We start from the raw sequence: 23,227 nt of genomic DNA on the forward strand, positions 1-23,227 counted from the left end.
AGCATGTGAACAAGACCGTGTTCTTCACCATCCTCAAGCAGTGGTTTTATCTGCCCTCTGAAGGTCCTTGGGGTTTATCACCGCACCAGAGACAAAGACAAAACAACCAAAAGCAGTAGCCATGATGACACAGGCCTTGGGCAGCAGATGTGTCTTACAGCAACCAGGGGGACATCACCTTGCAGGTCACCCTGCTGCAGCTGGCAGGGTGCTGAGGGGAGTGCAGCGAGAGAGGAAAAGCCCCTCCAGCCCAATATCAGCCCCACGTGCCTACAACCCATCAAGAAACACTAAGGAGGGGCAACGACCCCCTCTAAGCACCCTCCATCTGTTCCCCTCCAAAACTAGGGACTCCGTTCTGTGGGCTGAGAAGCAGATTTCCTCCTTAACTCCAGCTTGAGAGCACCCAGCAGGCCCCCCACCACTGTTCCCTCAGCCCCCCAGCCAAGCCCAGCCATCAGCCCCCACTCAAACAGCTGTAGCCAGAGACACCCACAGCACATATACCCCAGTATCTCCTGCGGGAAGAAAAACCCCTGGGGCTGGACTCCAAGGCTTGAAGGGGTTCAAGGCCCTGCTGGTCTCCTCAAAGGTTGCAACATAAGGATCTGAACAAGTTTAAGGATGGAGAAAACCTGAAAGATGAGGACAGCAGGGAAGGTCACAGTTCGCCACAGATTTGGGGCTCCCATGGGTCCAGGCTTGCTTCCTGAATTAAGAGGATCTGAAACTTTTTTTAGAGTGTGACAGAGGCTCCTTCCCCTCCCAAACCACCCCACAGCTGTCTTCTCACTACTCTTATTAGCAGGACAGAGTAGACTACAACCCAAACGCCCTGTTCAAAACCCAGTCTGGCTCCATCCAGCACCAAACCTGGTGCTTGGCACTGATCAAATGCTGCTTTTCTCCTGACATCAGGAAAAGTTGTAGCCTTCAAGAGGACAAGTTCCACGCCCCGGACAGCTCGCTCCCTTCACGGCCGAGCAAGAGGAACCAGCACCAAGTTCCTCCAAACCTCAACCACGGCAGCAGTGGGAGGAGAGTAACAGCCCCCAAGGGATGGGCTCTTCCACAGCTCACTCACAAAGCATATTTAAGGGAAAACACAGCAGGACTGCAGCATTTTCAGATTTAATAGCAAGCCTGCGCTCATCAGCGTGAGCTTAGACACAGGGTATCAGAGGCGAGAAGTGGGCGAGTCCATGAAATAGCAGAGGTGGATGCGACGCGCAGCTGGGCACAACAACAGGACTAAAGACCCAAGTGACGTCATCTGCAAGAAGCTAAATGCACTGTGGATAAAAGGAGCCTGCAGCTAGTATTTCAGCCTTGCCTTGCAAGGCTATTTTTTGCTTAGATTGCCAAAATGTAATTACAACTAAATCCCCCCTAACAAACGCTGGAGAGCAGCAGGGGAGAGTTGTATTTAAAAGGAATTTTAAGCAGCAGCCGTAGTGGTACCTGATCGCAGCGGGGAAAACAAACTGTCGCTGGAAAAGAGCATTTGGTTGCAAGCTGGTGGCAAACAAGTGGCAATAGTAGGAGCAGGGCCATGGAGTCTTGAGAACAAGAGAGGGATGGCACAGCCCACGGAAGTGCCCTGGTCCCTGCTCAGCCAGGCGCCACGAGGCACAGACCACCTGAGCAAAGGGAGCAGTTTGTCACCACTGTCAGTGCACCGAACGTTTCCAGAGGCAGCCCAGGACTGGCACCCTCACCGGAGAAAACAAACCCTTCAGAAGACTGAATATTTCAGACAGTTTTCCCTGCTAGTCCTGACTGCTTTCAGTCTAAGTTTCAACAGTAACACAAGGAATTTGCAATTGGAGTCAGGAGGCTGAAGGTTTCCTGGTCCCCAAGGCCAATAATTGTCTCAGACACGGGCTGCTGGTTCTGTGGTTGGTACCAAATTGGCCCAAGCAGCCCCTTCTCCCGAGGGACTGCGCAGAGCACGTTGGGTGGGAGACGCGCCCCATCTCCGGCCAGGGCCTCCCCTCCTGGGCCCAATGCAAAGGCTCTATTAAAAATGAAAGGCAGTTGCGTGATTCCCCAAGGAAAAGGGGAAAAGGCTTGAGCTGTTAATGAGTACAATTAGCGTTGTAGTCAAGCGAATCAGAGGAAATAATTAGCTCCCATTGTTACTGTGGCATCAGAACTGAAGTTTTCCAGGCAACAACCCATCAGCCCAGTCTCACCCTTGGAGGATGGGAGACAGCGGGTCACTCGCCACTCCTGTCTGGTCACAGCTTTCCTGGGCCATCACCCTCTCCTGCCACAGGGGGTCCAGGTTCTCTGATGGCCAGACTTGCAAACCTCAGCGTGCTCCAGGAGTATGAAGAAGGTGCAAAGATGAAGAAAGCACCTAATTTTTTAAGCAAGATGTTACATCTCTAACTTCTGTGCCCATGTAAGTCCACAAATATGATGAAGTTCAGCCACTGCTGGCACTTGGGGTGCTTTGCTGCTGCAGCTCGGAAGAAGATGCTTCGCAGAGCTGGCAGAAGCAGGTCTAGGGATTTACCACAGCCTAGAGAAATACCACCCACCGATTTCCAGAGACAAAAAAAGAGAGACTGAAAGAAACAAAGAGACCCAATAATTTATTGGCAGAGCTGAAAGGAGGCATCTGAAAACCATAGGGCTGACTCTCAACTGGGAAGCTCCTCCCAGCTGCAGAGAGATTTATAATACTGGTATCCCTCAGCAAAAGGCTCTGACGTTGAGGCAGAATCCCAGAGATCCTGCACGCCATGTAGAGAAAGAGAGGAAAGTGCTGCAAGATGTGGCCTCCAAGGGCACGTTGCTAATTGAAAGGTTGGCCTCCCGCCCCACTGCTAAAAAAAAGTTTGTGTATGACAAAAATCAGCCTCTATTGTCACCGCTGCTGGAGGGCTTCAGATGGATCCTTCCTCCAAGGAGGAGTGCAAGAGAGTGAACCATGAGTCCCTTCAGAGGTCGGAGGGCACTGGTGGAGACCTCTCAGTGCTTTCAACACGGAGAGAGGAGCTTAGTGCCAACTCTTGTTCTCACAATGTGATTTTTGTGTTTCGAAAGCTTGAATTATCCCTGGAAAACAGAGAGGAGAAAGAGGTTAAAGGTGTGCATTCCTTCAGATTACAGCAACCCCCATTCCACCCACCACAGCTACCAGTGTTGCCATCCCAGTATGTCACTCAAATCAATGCTCATTAAGCCTTCTAAGCAGATCTGCTAACTGGACACTTTTCACACAAGTCAACCTGCTGTTCCAGAACACCTGGAATACGGGGAGAGCCTCGTTCATCAGGAAGAAGAAAGTGTCACCTCCTGAGAGCAAAGCATATTATAGTCTCTGGAAATTTCCCTGATAGATTCTGGAATTTGAACAACCCGCAAGATCTCCTCCTTCCCAAACATTTGTCCGCAGGGGTTCTGCTTGGAGCACAAACATGTCAGTCCAACCTTCCCCTGACACTGTCCCTTGTACTTAAGCTCCTTTTGTCATGCTGTCAAGTTTAGCTCTCTGGTCTCTCCTACCTTAAAAGAATATCTAATCTGAAAGGGAATTTCCCTCAAGTTTAAATAGAAGAGTTTCTTCATTACCTTTTACTCACATGAGTACAGCCACTGACAGGGGCTACTGACAAAGAGCAGACTGCTGGTCCACAACCTTCATTTGTGTAGTCTTGTGGCACGTGGCAGCAACCGAAGATGGGGCAGGTTACAGAAACCTCTTTGTTAATGTTTACTGCCAGCCTGTGAGCAGCAGCAGCAACAGGCAAAGCGTATTTACACATTAATAAAAAGGTGGTGTGTTTTTTTTAAACTCAAATGGAAATAAATGAGATTACAATCTTTTGAGATGATAGGTTGGGCAGCTCTTCCCATAACAGGGCCAGGGCAGTAAGTTGCCCAAACCAAACACCTAGGGATGCCCCAGCACCTATCACACCAAATCGGCAGAGCTGTGGCAGCAGCTTCAGGAGCAAGGTGCTCCGCAGGACTGTAAAACTCTGCTTAAACCCTTGTGCTAGCGCTGTTTGCTGCTAAGAGCTGTAACAGCACAGTGCGTGCTGGAACATCTCCAAGAGGTGGGCTGGAGAGCTGGAGGAGCAGAAGGAAGTAAAAAACACTCTTCAGAGAGTTAAATGAGTTACTCTGCTATGACATGACACAAAAAACCATGCTGGAGGCCATCTGCAAAAGACTGGGGTTCACCTTTGCACTTGCCAGCAAAGCAGGCTGTGCTGCCATTTGTGGAACATGATTCAGGATTCATTAACTGTATTCCAGTTAATTTGCAACAATGGTTTGGCTTTCCATCCCATACTGTACTTTTACCTGTGCCATCTGCCTCAGGAGAGCAGTACACTTTGGTTAGCCCTCTTTTGGACAGGTTTCTACATTTACCCTCCTTTTGCCTTTATCAGGGTGCCACAGGCAGCCCAATCCAGCTGGGAGCTAAATCAACTCCGCCACTGTTTTCCGATACACTTGGCACATTTCCTGCCTTCTGAAACGGGTATTTCATGAACTGAGCTGGCTTCCTCTTCTGGAAGGCCATTTGAATGTCATCTAACAATAAAAACACTACTAGGTGCCTGTGTAATGTTTTGTAATCATTGATCCTCATAAAAAGCCAAATCTGTGAGGAACGGTATTAACTCCACCCAGGACTTCAGAGTGAGCTATGAGAGCGCTGCCTGCCCAACGCTGCGGAGGGAGGTTTTGGGATGCCCTGTTGCCCCTTATAGCTCGGCTGTGCTGGAACAGTCACGTACCACCACAGGGTGGGAACTGGGCGATGTAACGTTTCCTTCCAGAGGGTTCCCCCATTCTGGCACTTGGCAGTGCCGCAATCCCACTTGGCTACAACCAAACACAAGTCCCACCGCCAGGCCTGCTGCAAGCCCTGGGTAAGAAAAGGTCCTGTCATGAGGGAAGTGGGCACTGGAGGGGAAAAACAATCTGAGCTGTGAGGCTCACAACAGCCCTGAGCTCACCTTGGCTGTTTTCTCTGCACATGGCCAGTCGTCACTACCAGAAGTAGCAGGTGGTTTCACCTCATTAGCCACAGCATTATTATTTCTAAATACAGTAACTACTATCTGTCCTTCCTGAACAAGCTTTTATTGACAGACTAATTTATTTTGCTCCAGCCCACTGTCAAGAGCAAAGGCGGGTTTGCCAAGCTCAGTGTCCATCACGCGGATGTACTCAGCATTCATTTACCACTCCGCATCTGACAGGCAACCCTAGGCAGCAGACCCAAGCTGAAGACATACCTCTCAGCCTCCTGGGACCAGGTCTGGGACACGAGTGCCTTACACAGAGGAAGGACACATCAGCACAACAGCAAATGCTGAGTGAATGGAGGTTTTGGTCAAAAAAAAAAAAAAAAACCACTTAAAAAAATAAATCATTTTGACCTTTGGGAAAGAGTCAGTAGCAGAATGGGTCCATCACCAGGCTCACAAGGCAAGAGAACACGCCAGCCCGTGGGAAGAGGGTTGGAAGCTGAGAGGTATGCCATGAAGTCACATACAAAGAAAGATGAGGCCCTACCCTGTGTGTGACAGAGGGAGGGGGAACGTTCGATCAGCGGCCACTGCTGTTCACCAGGCCATGAAACTCCTCCCAGGCCCTGGCAAGCCAGAGGGAAAAAAAAAATAAAAATAAAATAATAATAAAAAAAAAGAAACAAAAAAACAGCACTTCAGATCACAGGCTTCTTAACTTTTAACGAGAGCAGAAACATTCAATGGCGTTTGAAAGGCACTTGTCTTCAGAGAGCAAGGCAATATTCTCCGATAGCCCCAGTGGACAGAAGCATCCTTAAAACCCAGCCAAACATCTGACAGCGCGAGGCAGCTTTAACGTTCTGCACAGACATGAAGCGTTCCCAATGGCTGCTGGTGATACAGCCACATTAATACCCAGAGACAGGTATGACCTTCCCAGCCATCAATGGAATATCTATTTCCTTTTGCTAATAAAATAGCCAACGTTACATTTTTCTGGAGGATTATCATTTTCCTTGGCTGGTTGAATTCAGCCAGTTATTGGCCTCACGCTTCACCACATACTTGCGTATGTAGTATTTCCCCCAAAAGGGGCTTCTTTTAATGCCACATAGCTTAGTTATTACAATATTCTTCGATCGGGCAGCAGAATCCAATTGTTATTAGAAAGTCTCATTTCCTATTGTAAACCTGCATTGTTAATGACAGCCCAGTAAAAATATTACAGCTTTTTGAAACAAAAATGTTTTCAGATAAGTTAGAGGGACAGGCCTAACACTGCATTCCCTGGCGGGGAACGTTACTGACGGACGAAGCTAGCAGACTGAAAAATTGCTGTCTGTTTTATGAAGGCAGCATACTGAATGCCCTCTCGGGGAAAAGATGCTGAGGTTAATGTGAGCATGACTATTATCTTCTGGGGTCAGAGACATCAAAGAACCTCACAGCTCCGCCATGCCCAGCAAAACAGTGCTGGTGCCCACAGCACATGCCAAGTCATTTATGGAACACAGAGAGTCCCATGGAGATGGAGAGACCTTAAAGGGAACCCAGGTAAGTCACAAACCCACACTGTCCTGCAGATTTTGTTGTTGGTACTGAGAAGCTACTCCACATCTTGTTTTCTGCATTGCCACATCCGGCCACTGCAACATGGCACAAGAGACCAGAAATGGAAATCCTGTATTAGTCAGCATCTGTGCCAGAAACAGACCTTCCATCTGGCTCTTACCTGAGCCTCACTGTGTCAAGCTCCTCACCACTGTGTGTAAAAGCAGCTCAGTTTTCACATGCTCTTTCTCAGCAAAGACATAGTCCAAATGGACACAGAGTATACTGGCAGAGCACCTGCGGTGTCCTCTGCAAGACTGTACAGCACATACTGGTGGTCTTGCTGGGAACCCAACAAAGCCAGCATGAGCAAGATGCTTGTCACTGTAGCGTACAGCGTGGAGTTTGTGACACTGCCTTCCCAGACCACAGGACAGTAAACTGCTCTTTTGAAAGTGCTGGAAGTGATATCCTAAAGATCACTGACTTCAGCACCACCAGCACAAGCCCCATGAGTGGCAAAGCACTCCAGCTCTTCCCAGTTCAAAATTGCTCTGCCAAAACTTCCAAGAAGCAACTAGATCTCCATAGCCCTGCAATCACAGGCTCTTGTGAACTGCCAAAGTGATCAGCTGGTCTAAGAGAGCACTTATCTGCAGCTGGCTGGGGTTTCTCCTCAGTCTCCCTCCATTCACAGTAGCTTGAAATCCTGATCTTGACTAGGATGGACAAGTGAGTAACAGTCATCCACGGGAGTCCCAAAACTACATGGCATCTCTGGCTGATCCTCAGATGTGAGCCCCTGAAGCCCAAGGCAATGTGAGGAAGACAGCAAATGGTGCTGAAGATGCGACAGGACAGCACGCAGGACAGCCGTGGTGCATTCATACACCAGCCTTCCCTCAGCACTCAGTTGGGCAAGTACAGGGCAAAATCAAGGGTGAATCGGTCCGCAGAAGAAGGACCAAGTGATGCATCTCGCAGATGCTTGCTGAGGTCAGATCTGCAATTCAGCTTGACATACAGCGGTATGCTGCTTGGAGGAGAGACAAACCCTCAAGGGGCTCATTCTAAGCAAGGCAGCAGCACAGAGGTCTCTAAATGGGAACCTTCCCCCAAGTCTCCCCAGACACTGCACTGTTCAAGGCCAAGAAATCTTCCAGAGAAAGGAAGACTGCCCATGTCACCCAGTCAGCACATGGTACCAGACAGTGTGGGTGCAACTGGCTCCCTCCAGAAGAAAACTAGGTGGAAGAGAAATGTGATCTGAAGCCCTCAAAGCTGCTGAATACAGACTAGAAAGCTACGCACATCTCCAGCCATGTAGTCTCTACTTTCATGTCTTCCCTCCAGCCTCTCCTGCCTTGTATTTCTACCACATTTCCACCACCCACATCTTCCCTTCCTCTCCCACAGTTCTCTCCAAATTTGTAACTTCTGTTCTCTGCAGAAGGCACACAAGGGCAAATTATTTGTCAACATAATCAATAATTTATTACCCCTCTTAAACCAAGGAGTTTCCTGTTCCAACATCCTAATAACATCATGCACATAGTCCTTCAGCTGCCAAGTCCTTCTCAGAGACATACAGAAAAAGCTCTTCCAGCCAAGAATTTTTAAGCCAAGACCCTCATACATATTATAGTACTAATTACTCCAACTATCTGCTGACTTGACTGAAAAAATTCACCAGGATGTGTCTGCTCTAATGTACCTAAACTGTGCTAGTGGGGCAAACTGCTCTCCATTTCGTACTGAACAAGGCTGCCAGTTAATTTCATCTGGCATAATCTTTACGACCTGTGACGTGCCAAAGGCACAGTGCCAGACAGTCTAAGAGGTTATTTTTATGTATAGACATTTTTAGTACCTTATTGCTATCCTGCCTGCGCAGCAGTCAGATACTCAGTGAATTGATCCCCAACGCTTAGGTTATTCCCACTGAACAGATGCGAAATGGAAACACTAGCAGGCTAAATAAAGCCAGCCAGAGCTGTTCTTCCACACTCGTTCCTGACCCACAACTGCTGAGACTTCCCACCCTCTCCCGCACTGCTCACGGTCAGGACCCAGGCAGGGCTCCCTTTATCCCCACCAAGTAAGCTGGGGAAAAGAAAGAAACTGCAAAAAGGAGCCACTATCAGAGGCTCCAGTAAAAAGAGGAAGAGCAGCCACAGCCGCTTCAAGGGACTTTCCAAATCACCATTGTGCAAGCAGCACTTGCTGTTTTCTCCAACCACCCTCAATCTTTAGTCCTAGCAGTTCCCTTTCAGTATTTCCCCGTGCAGCCTTCTTTCTTTACCGTCGCCTTCCCCAGCTAAAAAAGCAGACAGCGAGCTCATGGTGTGTGCCACCCTCATGACAGTCACCAGGGTCCGTCCCCTCTGCCAGCCTGCACGTCACCTCCCAGCAGTGACCACCCGCCACACTCTGCAATGGTGTCCAGAGCAGCACAGCCTCGTCCCGGGTGCTCCCCGTGCTCTATCACAGCATTTGGGATTTGTTCAAAGCCAGTTTAGAACTTTGTGACAGGCCTGAAAACCCACAGATTTAAAAAACCCAGGATATTCTTCCAGTCTGAAATAATTCTTTCACATATCTGGCAGTATCTGCAGCAAAGGCAAAGAGGGAAGCCATCATGATGTTGAAATGAACACATCTGAACCGACCTCCTTGAAAAGAAACATGAAATAAATAGGTAATAGTTACTTCTTTGGTAAGAGACAGGCCACCGAGATCAGGAAGCTTTTAACAAAGTCACGGACACTTCTGAATAAATCATACTGTGCTGATGGAGAGCAAATCAATGAATCCATCATTTTAAAGCACAGGTCTAGAGAAGTGCTCTTGGACTCACAGCACCTGGAAATATTACTGGAACTGGAGAATGGAGTGATAGATGAATTAAGCCAGTATCGCAGATAGTCAGGAGGACAGCTATCAAATGTGGAACCTCACCACTCTCCTTTAGCTTTTATTCCTGCTCTCAGACCTGAAGGAATAAGGGTGAAACAGAGCTCACTAGAGCTGGCAAGATCCAAGGCAAACAGCCTTCCACTGATGGGCATCAGACAGTGTCTGTGGGTCCCATTCACAAACCACCCAACTTCAGACAAGGTTAACCCGGCTCACACTACGTAAGATAAAGACAAAGGTAACACAACTAGGACAGCAACAGCAAGAAGTTCTTCTAAAGTCTTGGAAATTAGCAAGCTGATGGAAACTAGTGCTATAAAGATACAGCAAAGTTAACAGAATTGGCTGAGCTCTGATGTAGCAACAATGGACACTTCTCACAGGCACCCCACCACCAGCTTGCTGCCTCATGAAAATGTTGTCAAACACCTGACACTTCCATGGGGATTTCTCTTTTTTTTTTGTCATACCTCACTGTTTTGTCCCAAGAACCTTGCCCCTGCGCATACCCTTATTCCTTCTACAGGATATCTGCTTGTTTCCCAGCTAACATTTAGTCCAAGGCCATTTCCTCCAGCTGCCTGCAGTGAAATGAACCCAGTGCCAGCCCTATTAAGATCAACTATTCTTCTCATTTACTCGAGTCATCCCATTAGTTATCAGTGGTGACTTTGAAAGGAGAGTTTTATACCCTGCTCAGCTCTCACTGCAGCAGGCACATACAAATAACTGAAGCTTTGTTTTCAGAAAAAGCAGCCTTGCTTTAGAGCTGACAGGACGATCCATAAAGTCACACAGCAACCAAAATATTTCTAGAGCAGCCAGCTCAGCGGCAGCTGCTGTGTGGTCACAGGTCTGATCTCTCCTGGCATCTGAAGCAATGTTGTGGAATTTGGGATTCCTGGATGCTGGTGCAGGTGGGAGCTCTCAACAAAGGAGATGGTCACTGACCACACAGTTATTGGTGCAGAAAAGGCTGAAAACCCCAGGCAGGGCAAAAGGCTGAGACATGACCAGGCTGTAGCCACCAACATTACACTTTCAAAACAAGCACAGTGCACCTCCGAAGGCAGCAAAAGATCACTTTTTTTTTTCCCCCTTAATTCCAAACTGCAGGGAATACCACTGTCCGTAACCCACTGTCACTGCTGGACTATGTCACCTCCAAGGTTAACAACACTGATGAACAGAATCTATTAAGTGGTTCACTACAACCAAGCGCACCTCTCTCAGTCCACCTCCAAGGGAATGGAGAGAAGTGATTTCTCTCCAGCTATTTAAACAAGGGAGCCCACAAAATGTCACACATGTACTTTTCAGATGCTCAGCATTGTAACGTCTAAGGTACTATAAATCCCCTGGAATTAAGTAGAGTCCAAGAGATTGCTCTAGCTCTTCTAGGAAGATTGGAAATTAATACAGACTAGGCTGACCCTTCCACTGGCTGGGATTTAGGCAGCTTGTCAATATCGCAAGCAAGAGAAAGGACAAACACAGGAAAATTGCAATGAAAGATCTGCTTATCTAGCTAAATGCACAAGCCCCACTACTGACAGCAAAAAGGACAGAATGCAGAATAGCTCCTTGGAATAGCTGTGAAGCAACAGATACTTTTCAAACACAGCTTGGCAGCACCACCATTTTCTGAAACAAAGGGGGCTGCAGCCTCACTGACAACTCACGAAAAATGGTGTCTAAAAATGAGTTAACATGAAATGCAACATCACAAAAGAAATATATGAAGCCTGAAACACAGGACTCGGGTTCCACAGTGAGGGGCACACTAGTAATTTCTACAGAAGCATTCATTTACGGTGTGTCAAAAGCTAATCCAGGTCAATTCACTACCTAAAAGTCAAGGTTTTGAGAAACGCCTGTTCTTTTCTTGCTAAGTGTGCTCCCTTCCCCGAAGCCCAATCAATGCCAATCAAACCCTGCACATGAGCAGAGCTCTAGTGGAGAGATGTGGCCCATACAAATGAAAAATGCCACAAGCCCCCCTAGAAAGGCAGCCCTGACAAAGGCTACAGCACAGCTCTTCCATTAGAGCCTTTCATAAAACACAGCCAGAGTGTGAATATAGAGTGCTGGCTAGAAAGCTCTCCTGAGTCATAAATCACATGGTACATGCACAGCATAAGTGGAGTTTATTCATGACGGACAGTATTTCAACAGGGCTTGATAGATGGGTGAGGAAAAGAAGCCAGACTTTATGGAGGATAGAAATAGTTACACAAGAGATTCTTCATTAGTGAGAGATCCTTAATGATATGAAGCATAGCCAAGCAGAGTCAGAATGAAAGCTGGGGCTGTCCTGCTGTTCTCCGTCAACAAAACAGGTACCCTCACCTCTCTGCAGTTGCTGCCACTAGGTGAGAAAGGCACAAGTCAGTCCACACGTCACTACATAGAAACTCCACCGGCAAGCAGTTCTGCTCTGAATTTACACCAGCGCCATTAGAAGGAGATGTTGGACAGCACGGCAATCAGGCTGCTGCAGCTCAGGGCAATGGAAAAAAAGAGTTCACACAACCCCACTACGTGGGGGAAGGTGAATTGCTTAGACCTCCCTCACCAGGACACCATCAAACCAACTCCTGACTATCCCTCCTACACACAAAATAATAGGTGGGAGACAAGCCAGTCCGCCCCTATTTAAGAATTGCTCCCAGCTGTAATCTGAGCTACTAAACTTCATTCCTCAAACACCTGTTATTCCTGGACAAGCTCATTTTGCACCACACGTCAGCAGCACATCATGAAACTAAGATGCTATGCAGGAAGAGAGGGCAGCAAGCATGGCATGTTACACTGTTGCAGGCAAACATGACCACGATATTGAATGTACCATCACCCAAAGCCTGGCATCTGCCAGAGCAAGAACAGCTACAAACATTGCTATAGCAGCATTCTCTGTCCTAGAAGTCCTGGTGACAACAGCTTATAAGGGAAAGGCCACATCATTTCCATTCTGAACTTGCTACAACCACCACAGCTTTGGACAGCTGGGTCAGGACACAGCTTTCCCTGCAGAGACAGAGAAGTCAAACACCTCCCAACTCAAAGCTGCATCACCACAGTCCGCAGTCTGCTACTGCTGAGCAGGAGTAAAATATCGTGTTGTGTGTCCACACCAGCACTTCGCTATCTCATAACACAGACAGAGTCCATAGTGCCCTCTCCTGGCAAAAAGTGCATAAGAAACATTACTGGCAAAAATCATGACTACGAGAGTTCAACAGAAGTGGGAACTTTCAGAAATGAAATCTGCATGGAAAAGATTCAGTTTAATAATAATAATTTTTCCTTCCCTTCTCTTTCCTACGCACACAGTGGGGAGGGTCACATGGAACACTAGATGCCCACAGGCACTTCAAACGAGACCTCTGTATTATTGCTAGTGGCCCACACTCAAAATTGGCCACAACTGGAAGCTACTTGTCTGCTACAAACAGGACTGATCTCACCGAACTGTTTGCCAGCATGCTGATGACAGGGTGAATATGTTGAATGGACAAGTGAGCGTAATGAAAGCAAGTAAAGAAAAATATTTGCACCCTGATTATGGGCTAAATTAGAAAACTCACTGCTCTACCAATGTCTTATTAATTTGTTTCACTTCTTTTTCTGGGTACACCTTTTCAAGCATTAATTTAACCAATATGACCTAATCAGTGTATTGGTTTATAATATGCTTAAAAAAAAAAAAGAAAAATTACATTATTCATCTCTAATACCTACATATGCAATTTTTCGTCACTTTGTGGGAAATAAAAGTCACCCTGAATGGCCTGGCATGGTAAGCTATAATAGGTTTATTTAAAAATACAGCTGTCCTCTCTCTGTACCGTGATCTTCTAGTCTTGTTAAAGAGCCTCTGTCATCAGGGCCTGGAAGACTTAATATACGACGTTTATTATGATTAGAAATCATTTGTACAGCACTGTAAATTCACACAGCACTTTCCCAAGACCATTTATAAGTCTAATGGCACTATAAATCCCCGTTAGCTTCCGCACTTTATTCCCCAGAATCTCTATTTATTCAAACGATCTTGTCCCCCCCACTGCAATCTTGTCTTTGAATACACCAAGCCGCAGTCCCACACTGGGCTGCACATCTCTCCCAAGTGACAGGCTGGGTGGATTGCTAACAAAGCTACAGACTATACACTTCAAAAAAATAAGGTTTTACTACTAGAACCAAATGTCCCTAACAACAGCACGATAATAACACAGATACTTGGCTTTTGAAGTGCCCCGGCAACAATTGCTGCTGTTTGTATCACTGCTCACAGTGAACAGCCCCAACGCACGCAAGCACTTCTCTCAGTTCTTGCGATCTGCATTAAATTGCTCAAGCATGCATGCAACCAGCAGCAAGCCCTCCCCCTGCCACCACACGTACTTGATGCTATCGGTGTGTGTTTTATATTCCATGATGGTGTTGGGAGGTAGGTTGAGCACTCTTCGTAACGTGTCGCGTATCCGGGCTGTCGTGGCCTGGTCGCTGGCTGTCTTGTTCCATATTGAGATAATATCCTCCTACAGAATAGCACGGGAGGGGTAAGCAGATGGTAGTTTTTGTAGCCCAGCTTCCAAATGGAAGTACATGCCAGTTCTCAGAAGTGCTTACCTGGAATCGGACAGAGACGACTGCCCCACAGATTTCTTCCCCCACCATAAACTGTTCTCCCAGCATTGCCAGAATGAGATTCTCCCAGCATCGTGATGCTAAACCCTTTCGCAGACGGATAATCCATTTACCTCCATTTTTGTTGGCATCGTCCTAGGAAGAGGGGCAAGAAATCAATTTGTTTTCTTCTAGCTATTTTTTCTGCTTCCCCCAAGACAGCAAAGCCACAGACGGGGCAGATATTGATTGGGTGGGGCAAGGGACAGAATGGAGGTATTTTCAAGCAAAAGCATTTTGCTTCTCCCCCATACAAGCAGAGACAGATGTATACTGTTTTGAATACAAAGTATTCAAAACAATGACTCTCAGCATTCCAAAGCTCTATGCACTGAAGACTTGAGCTCTCGTGTTTTGATCCCACTAGAAAAGACTTAGCACCAGCCTGCCAATCTGCACACAGAACCAGCAGCAAGGACCCTAAAACTATTCCTAAACCTGAGACCAATTCCCCCTTCATCTAATCCCCTGCATATGTAGTTCTGCTTGTAAAACTGGAAAAATCCCTCATCACAGAACATGGAAGGCAGGGAAAGAATTCACGAAGTGATACTTAAAAGCAAGGTAAAAGTTGATAAACACTTTCCTTCCACATTTCCAGGAATGGGCTCACAGATTGTGCTAACACAGAAAGGACCAGTTTGTTCTCTGGGAGTCACTGACATTATAACACATCATACAGCTGAATGTTTGTTCCAAGACTGTGGAGACTCAAGATAGTAATCGAAAATGAGGGGATAAAGAAAAAAATTACACTAAGCCCCCAGTCTGTCACCTCAATATTGTGATTCCTATGTTGCACCTAGAAAAGAGTTGAAGACTGCTACAGACGCCCCTGCTTCACAGAACGCACACCTATGTGAAACAGGAGCTCCTCTTCTGTGCAGAACCCTGTGGCATGCTCTTGTACAACACTGTAGCTGGGAAATCTTACACAGTGAGAGGGGAGTGAATTCCATCCAAAGCCAAAGACAGGGGTAGGAACAAGACAAAGAGGTGGCAGCAAGGAAGGGAAAGGGAAGACAGGTCTAAGACAGAGAAGAACAAAGGATAATGCAGAGGGGACTGCACAACACAGGACATCCCTGGCCAAATCACCAACAATCCCCTCTGCCAAGCTGGGACACCCCATAAAGATACCAGGCAAGGCAGCCCAGGTTTTAATGAAACAAAGTTAACTTCATTTTAGCTTTAAAGGCTCTTTAGGGCTCAGATAAAACAAAACACTCATGTGCTCTCAGAGACAGCAATTGCTAACAAAGCAATCCTGAAGAATCCTGGAAGTGTCAGCATAGCAGCAGCATTCACCAGGCTCCCCGTTTTCAGTAAAGTGCTAAAGCCTGTGCTCAAAGCGGAAGGTGTTGGCTCTGGACAAACCCCAGAGCATGAGAGCAGCCACAAGCAAGGTGAGGAATCCAAATCAACACATTCCAGGAATGTGGCATACTCCCATGAGATGCAAACTACTTTGTCATTAAGCATCCTTGTTTTCCAAGCTGTGAATATCACACTGCAAGAATTAAGCCATCTAGGCATCAGCCTTAAAGCAGGGAGTTGGGTTTAACTCCTCAAACTTTCCACAATGACTAATGGGGGTCAGAAGAGAAAATGGTATTGCTCAAAATATTTCAAAAGGGGTTCAAGCAGGTTCAAGGCTAGAAAGAGAACAGTGATTGGGAGGCAGATGCTGTATTGCATGTTTTATGGTTATTGTTAGTTTTCTTTCAGGTTAAACAAGCTTCGGTTCAGTCAAGCATTTGATTTCCCTTACCAGAATAATAATGATCTGCAGCCCAGTAAATCATCAGGGAACATTATGCTTAGTGTTTCTGACTTTACCCAGAAAAGGCACAGATGGATCCAGAAAAGAGCTACATATATGCATCTATGTGCCTAAACAATGACAGTAAGCAAGGATCAGTTCGGGAGAGAAAAGTGCAGAAACAAAGCCCTGCAAAGCAAGCAGCAAAGGGAAGGTCAGCAGCAAGATTTTGGGTCCTCTTCTATAAATACAAGAAGGGAGTGGAGCCACAAGTAAAAAACCAAATCTCTCCACCTCCACCATAAAATGGTTACAGAGAAATACTTTATAGAAATTCCAGTATCATTAACTTGTGGACTCTCTGGTTGACACATTATCAGAGCAGCTAGCTCACTAGGAGTCCAAAGAGGGTTAAATGTTTTATATGAATTGTATTTGCAGTAACTGGCTATAAAACACCTTGCTTAAAATAATTGCCAGCTAGGGTCACATATAAATTTCTTAGGACCAAGCAGCATAATTAGGTGCTTCGGAGCAACACATAAAATCCTCATACTGCGATGGTATTGGCCATCGCTGGAAGCAGGCCAGGAACTGGAAGAATGATTTGCTGGGCAAAGATTTTTTTTTTTTCTTTTTAACAGATTTGGATAGGAATGAACAGAAGCAAATTAAATGCCCTGAAACAAAAAAAGCAAAGGAAGTACAGCTGTAGGCTTTGACCATATGCACCTCTTCTTTGTCTGGAAAAGGAGTGCTCATTTCCTATAAGCTTTGTTGAATTCCATTTAAGAGGTCCAGCCCTTCTAGAGGAAAGCCCCATACTGCTGTCACTGGACAAAGCCATCATAAGGGGCAAGTGTCTATATTAGGAGGCACAGAGCTTAATTGGGGTCCCCTCTTCATTGAGTTCCAGGCAACATTGCCCAGAGATCCTCTGGACCCGCAGGCAAAGGCAGTTCCACAACCTCTGTGGGAGTGCAGCTGGCAACTCTCTCATCTCCCCCCTCCTCTGCCAGCAGGTCACAGGACCACTAGGTGACATGGGACAGAGCCTGAGGACAAGTTTACATGAAAGCCAGAATGAAATACTGCACCCAAGAGAAGCCTGGGAATACTTTGGGAAAATACCAAGGTAGAAATGAAAGGTCCAACTCACCTCCCACATGGGTTTGATCCCTTCTTTGAAAAGATGAAAGTCACTATGGCCTGTCAGGTCCCCGGGACGTACCATGTGACTGTAAAACCGCCAGAACTGCTCCACCTGCAATGGCATGAACCACACAATGAGGCTGCTCAAACTGTTCACAGCCAAGTTTCCTACAGAAACAGGCTTCTCCTTCTCGGTCAGCTGGTCAGAGCCAAATTCCCTTCTTCTGTTCTACTTTCTTGTCACAAGGCTGTTGATAAGGATACCCAGAAGGCAGCAGTAGGATCAGAGCTTGGGAGTCTGTTCCAGGCTGGCTCCATTACCAGATGACCGCTTGAAATATTCAGCAGGTGCCTCCAAAGTTACTTGGTGTTTGTCTGGAGAAATCTGTGCTAAGATAACTGCTGCTCTGGAGAACAGTTCCAAACGTATCTTGTAAATCTTACTGCCCAAGCTTTCAATTAGTGGGTATACATCAAGCGTATAAGCTTCAGCCAAGCCTCTCTACACCATACATATTAGCCCGACATTAACCATGGTACTCTGCAATCATGGAGACTGTAGGACCCTCCAAATTCGACTTTTTTGTATTTAATTTTATTGTATCCAGGTTTTAAGACAAAAGATACATTCTGGTGCTGGTTTAAGATCTTAAGGCACCATTCAGAGCTTTCACCCAAATACCTCTTTATTTCCTTTTTACAATCTGCCATGGTACACTTGGACCACTTCACTTTGACCAGTTTCCATTCTGGAACCCCTGTGTTTACTTCAGACAATCTGACTTATCTTTTCTAATTCCTAAAAAGAGCATGTTTATCCTTTCAGATTCTCTGGATGAAAAAAGATTTTAGAAAGCCTGGATCTTTAAAGCAAACAAGACACTGGAAGAGATTATACTAATTACTACATTTTAAGGGGACTCTACTCAGGAAGACAATAGCTATTAAGTAGACAAGCAGTGAAGCTGGAGGGATCAGACACCATCCCAAGTACTTTATCAGAGACCTTAATGACCTGGTCAGCACTTGGAATTCTGCTCCAATCTCTGATCTCTGCCATCAAAGCAAGAATTTGCTTTTATAGTCAATAAAATTAGGAAGTAAGATAAGGTGGGGTCGGAAGCAATCTATTTCTGTTAGACAGATCCAAATGCAGTGTGGAAATAAATTCTTGAGCTAATAGGTCCTTTAGCAGTTAGAATTCAAAAGCTCTTAGAGTTTACCACTGAAAAAAACCCAAAATAATAAATCTGATCCCAGACTTAGGCTGAGACAATTCTTTCTGAAGCTTGTTCTTCCCCTTCCTTAAAGAGATTTTGGAACCAAACACACATCACCACATCTGCTGGTCAGTCTCTCTCCATCCTAACTCAACTCTAACACTTCCAACCTATGACAGCGACTACAAATTCTTTGCAGCAAAGAGCAGACAACAGAATGCGTTAAGTTTTTCCTCTAAGGAGCTAAATAAATCACTGTTAAGTCTACACTGATTTAACAGACTGAAAAGTTACTGCAGGATCATCATGCAGCAGCCACATTTTTCATTCACTGAACTAAAAGTACTTGCTCACACAAGGGAATAGCAGCAGTGACAGCCCACAATCCAACAGGTTTAGAGTTATTCTTCCCCCGCTTATCCTGTGTGGATGCAATAACACAACCCAGCTGCTTGGACAGGCCTATTTTTGCAGCCTCCAGAAGGGATAAAGGGATATTGTTACAAATTCTCACATTACAGAAGACAGAGATTTACTGGTGGGCAAAACTAACATTTGCAAGACACCCAGGAAAATCTGTACTAGATTTACTACAAAACCACTGAGCAGCCAGACTTCCCAGCCTTATGAATGGTATCGTATGTGGTGCCTCTACAACAGAGACATGTTTTGCTTATGTATCTTGGGATGTTAATGACAGCTTTACACTGCCAGTACCATGCAACACCACCACATTGCCTTTCCAGGATACGCTCAATTTATTCCACAAAGAGCAGAAGGGGAATGGGACCGCAGTTTGCCTTTCAATGAACTTCACTGCAACACCAAAATGCTCCTCAGTCATCACTTCCAGACAGGCAAAAGACAATGTGCTAACACCTCCATAGCACCCAGAGAAACTGTTCCTTTCTTCTCTTGCTCACCTGTCAAGTTCTGCTCCAGCCAGCACATTTAAGCCACATGGGAGTTCTTTTCATTTTCTATGAATATTCCAGCTACTACCACTACTGCCAGCCCAGATTTCTAGCACAGGGCAGGGAACCGTCAAGGTACGTCACCTGCAGGTAGGCAATTCAAGAACTCCTACGCAAGTCGTGGAAATTCACTCGCTCTCCTCTGTTCCTGACGGCAAGAGCACAGGGGTAAGCCAGCCACGACGGCCACGCGGTGCCCAAGGGACACAAGGACAGCAGGGATATACTCACAGAGGCAAAGGTGCCAATCTGTTTGATGTTCTGTTCGTAACTCTGCGAGCTGGTTGGCCTCCCGGGTGTTCGTCTGGAGTACCAGAAGGTGTAATTGTACTGCAAGGGGTGCTCAGCTGGCCCTGGGACAACAGCCTGCAGAACAGAAAAGCATCCTTACCCCTCCACGCTCCTCTGAAGGGGCAATGGGAAAAATTACACTCACAGCATCAGAAGTCCACATGGTCCTACCCTCACAGACTCTAAACCAAACAACTGGTCTTCATTTTTACAGAAAAATAGTATCTATTCATTTTCTGAAATGGACCATCAGGTTAATAGCAGCTGACTACTATACAAAATACTAGAAATTTACAGCACAGAGCTAACTAAGGAAATAATAAGCTCAGGAAAGCATCACAGAAAAAGCAACCCTTGTAATTTGTAAAGGCAATATTACTAATTTTACCTTTAGTCCTTAACTATTCCTATTTCAAAGGAGAAAAGACAAACTAAAAAGGACAAGAGTTAAACTTTTTCAACTTAAGAAAAAAAAAGCCACTCATCCTCTGGAAAGAACAAAACCCATTTATACTAAACCATGAATCAAAAGTAATTATAACTCTTTGGTGACACCAGCTCCCTTAAGCAACCAACACCCTGACAGTCTGAGAGGATTAGTCTGTGTTAGAACTAGTTATGTCAGCTTTGGTAGAACCCATGGCTAGCACGGGCAGTGATCACTTTTCAATTAGCAAAACATCCATTTCTGATTAAAAAGACTTCTAATAAGCATAAGAGAGGCTAACGAGAGCTCATTACCCAAGAGTCAAAATGGACAGGAAAAAAAAAAAAATCCCTCAAAAGCCCTCATATTGTATCATTTGATACTGTTACAGGAATAACCAGGGCTTAAATCTCTACTTTCTTCTTTTCTATGGTAAATGTGAAGATTGAATTACTTTAGACAGACCATCTTTCCTAAGCATAATATAAAAAAGCAGGATGAATTTATGCCTTCTTAACTAGCCTACAGTACACTCACTGAGACCCTCTCTTAAGAGTTATTTCAACAGTAGCATAAACACAGCCTGGTAAACCAACTGCAAGCCACAACTCCCCTGTCAATCAGTCCTTCCCCTATATGCTCTCAGAAAAAATAAAAATGGGGAGAAAAATAGAGCTTTATTTCTCATTTCTATTCATAAGCCTGGCAAAGCACCAGATGTATTTGTGAAGGGAACACTCATCCCTCAGATTACATACTTCCAAAAACTATGTCAAATTATCCAAATGTTAATGTAGCCCCTCTGTCTTCATTACAACAACAACAGTGCATTAAGCAACTGTAGCCCACTAAGACACATTTTCCTTATCCCTGAACTGAGGACACCCCCCCCACATTGTGCCCTAGTGACAGAACGTAGGTGCCAGCATTGTACCTTCCTCTTAGTCGTACTCTGTGGTTTTTCTCGGTCATTCTTTTCCTTCTCACTGTCTTTCTGTGTGTTATTTTCCTCATTCTGGTCATGGTCTCCGCTATCATCATCTTTCAATCTGATAAAGAAAAAGAGCACAAAAAGGGTGCCTTGCATCTCACAGCTGAGAAGTTTCATACCAAGCCCCATCAGTTTCTGCTTCTAAGCTCCTCCGTGGCACAAGGGCCACTGGCATTTGGAAATCTACACGTGACAACCCACACAGTGAAAGCTATTACTATTATTAATACTTTCCATGGAGCCCATCACAGGAATTGTAGTCACACGGTTTGAAGCACAAGCAAGCAACAAAATTACTTTTTAGAACAAACTCAAGCAGTTTATTCTAAACACGGATCTGTCACAGAAAACCTGAACTACTGCCAGGGTCCCCAGACTACTCAGGAGGCGAACACGGAGACTTCTCGCTGTCCCTGACTCCCACCCCGCGCTCCTGAGCCGAGCAGAGGCAGCCCCGGGCCAGCAAACACCCCCAGGTCTCTCCGCCCTCCCCAACCCCTGCGAAGGGCCCACGGCCGGCCCGCGGCTCCCCGCCCAGGGCCGCCCCGTCACCCGCACAGGCTTGCGCCGCTGCCCGCACCCCCAGGCCCGTGTCCCCTCAGGGCCCGGCAGCAGCACCCGAGCGGGGCCGGGCCGGGGCTGAGCGGGGCCGGGCCGGGGCTGAGCGCGGCCCGTGACTCATCGCGTCCCGCCCACCCGGCGCCGAGGGAGCAGCGCGAAGCGGCCGCCAGGGAGCGGGACCGCGCAGCCCCCGCAAGTGCCGGGGACGGGGGTGCCGAGGGGGCCGCGCCGCCGACTCACGCGTCGAATTTGTTGTTCATCGTCGCTCGCCGCCGCCACCTCCGTCCAGCTCAGCGACTTCCGCTCCGCCGAGTCCGCCCCCTAAAGCCTCCCGCCGCTTCCGGCGAGAGCCTCCCCACGCTTCCCCACGGCGGCACAAGCACGGCGGCAGGACGGAAGGAGCTGAGGGGAAGGGAAAAACGTATTCTTCCCGCCGCCATCTTGAGTGTGGGCTCTGGGGAAACACCCACTGCGGGGTGTCCGCCATGTTGGGTGTGGCACGAAGCGAGCCCGCCGCCAGAGGCGGGAACCCGCCGGGAGGTGAGGCCGCGGGTCGGGGTGTCGCCTCACACGACGCCCAAACGCGGCAGCGCAGACCTCCCGCTGCAGAGGCACAGCCAACAGGCTGAGGAACCCTGCCATTTTATTCATAGAGTTCATTTCTCTCTGGTAGATACAGTTCCAGGAGTCAGTCAGTCACTCTTTAAGGGGTCTGCCGGACTCACTTCCTGTGGTGACAGACAGGCCTGGACACTCGTCAGCGCTTCCTTCTCCCTGCAGGGCAGGCAGTCTCCTCACACTTTATGAATCCTGTTACTCCATGAGCACAGAATCTTCTCATTAGTATTTTGCACACCTCTGACCCATAATTTCTAACTAGGAAATGGTTTTCTGGCTGATGCAGTTTCTGCTTCACTACCTTGTGATGTGGAGAAAGAGAAAACCCACAGCCCATACGGCAGAAAGCGTGTTAAACATCTGTGAGTTACTACGTGTCCTCTGCTGCTATAATGTCAGGGTATATTTGTCCTTTCAAAACACAGTAACATGATGCTGGTATTCTTACTTTACTATTTGGAATCAAAGGCAATGGGTGTCTAAGCAACATCCCTGAAATCACACTTAAATATCCCTACCCTGGAATTCCCATCCTGGTGTTTTATAGGCTCAAACCTGTGTTCATAATCTTAAAAGACATAGAAAATTATTTAGAAATAAATATTAGCAGAAATAGTTTAAAAACTCATAAAGAATTTCCTAGTTGGTTGCAAGTACACATAAATGAGATCTGTGTGCTCTGAAGGCCAGCAGTTTACAACAGTATTTCAGAAAGGGCGTGTTGCACAAATTGCTGTGAAGACCTTTCACTGATCAACCTCACGGGCTGTTTCCTCTGCTGGCCTCTGGGTCTCTGCTGATGTCAATATTAGTAAAAGATTTCTAATGCCTTCCAGGAGCCAGTTCTTAGTCAGCAAATGGATTTGCATCCCCTGCCTTCTGCAGGACCTTTGATCAGCCCTTGTTTTCTCACAGGACAGTCTGGCATTCTGCCACAGTTGTGGTTGCTTTTATTGGGAAATTCAGACACCAGCTCACCAGCTACTCTTAGTTTCTTTTCCTCAAGAAAGTGAAATTGCAGCAGGTCTCCAAAATCAGGACTTTTTCCCCCCTCTACCTAGAGCTTATTATT

General features: G+C 46.6%; 1 protein-coding gene across 2 annotated transcripts; it reads right to left on the reverse strand.

The window, feature by feature from the left end:
• Positions 1 to 2,579: 2,579 nt before the first annotated feature.
• Positions 2,580 to 21,883, reverse strand: EIF4E2 (eukaryotic translation initiation factor 4E family member 2). 2 transcript variants are annotated; one of them, XM_065844552.2, is made up of 8 exons: positions 21,778 to 21,883; positions 20,920 to 21,034; positions 19,499 to 19,633; positions 17,081 to 17,185; positions 14,103 to 14,255; positions 13,875 to 14,011; positions 5,545 to 5,623; positions 2,580 to 3,066 (listed from the first exon to the last, which is right to left on the reverse strand). In XM_065844552.2, exons 1-7 carry the CDS (start codon positions 21,795 to 21,797, stop codon positions 5,578 to 5,580), a joined length of 711 nt encoding a protein of 236 aa, XP_065700624.1. In that variant the 5' UTR covers positions 21,798 to 21,883; the 3' UTR covers positions 2,580 to 3,066; positions 5,545 to 5,577. The 2 variants fall into 2 exon arrangements, with proteins under 2 accessions (XP_065700624.1, XP_065700625.1); XM_065844553.2 differs by lacking the exon at positions 5,545 to 5,623.
• Between the last annotated feature and the right edge of the window lie 1,344 nt (positions 21,884 to 23,227).

The sequence above is a fragment of the Patagioenas fasciata genome, chromosome 9, assembly GCF_037038585.1.
Source record: "Patagioenas fasciata isolate bPatFas1 chromosome 9, bPatFas1.hap1, whole genome shotgun sequence".
Lineage (NCBI taxonomy): Eukaryota > Metazoa > Chordata > Aves > Columbiformes > Columbidae > Patagioenas > Patagioenas fasciata.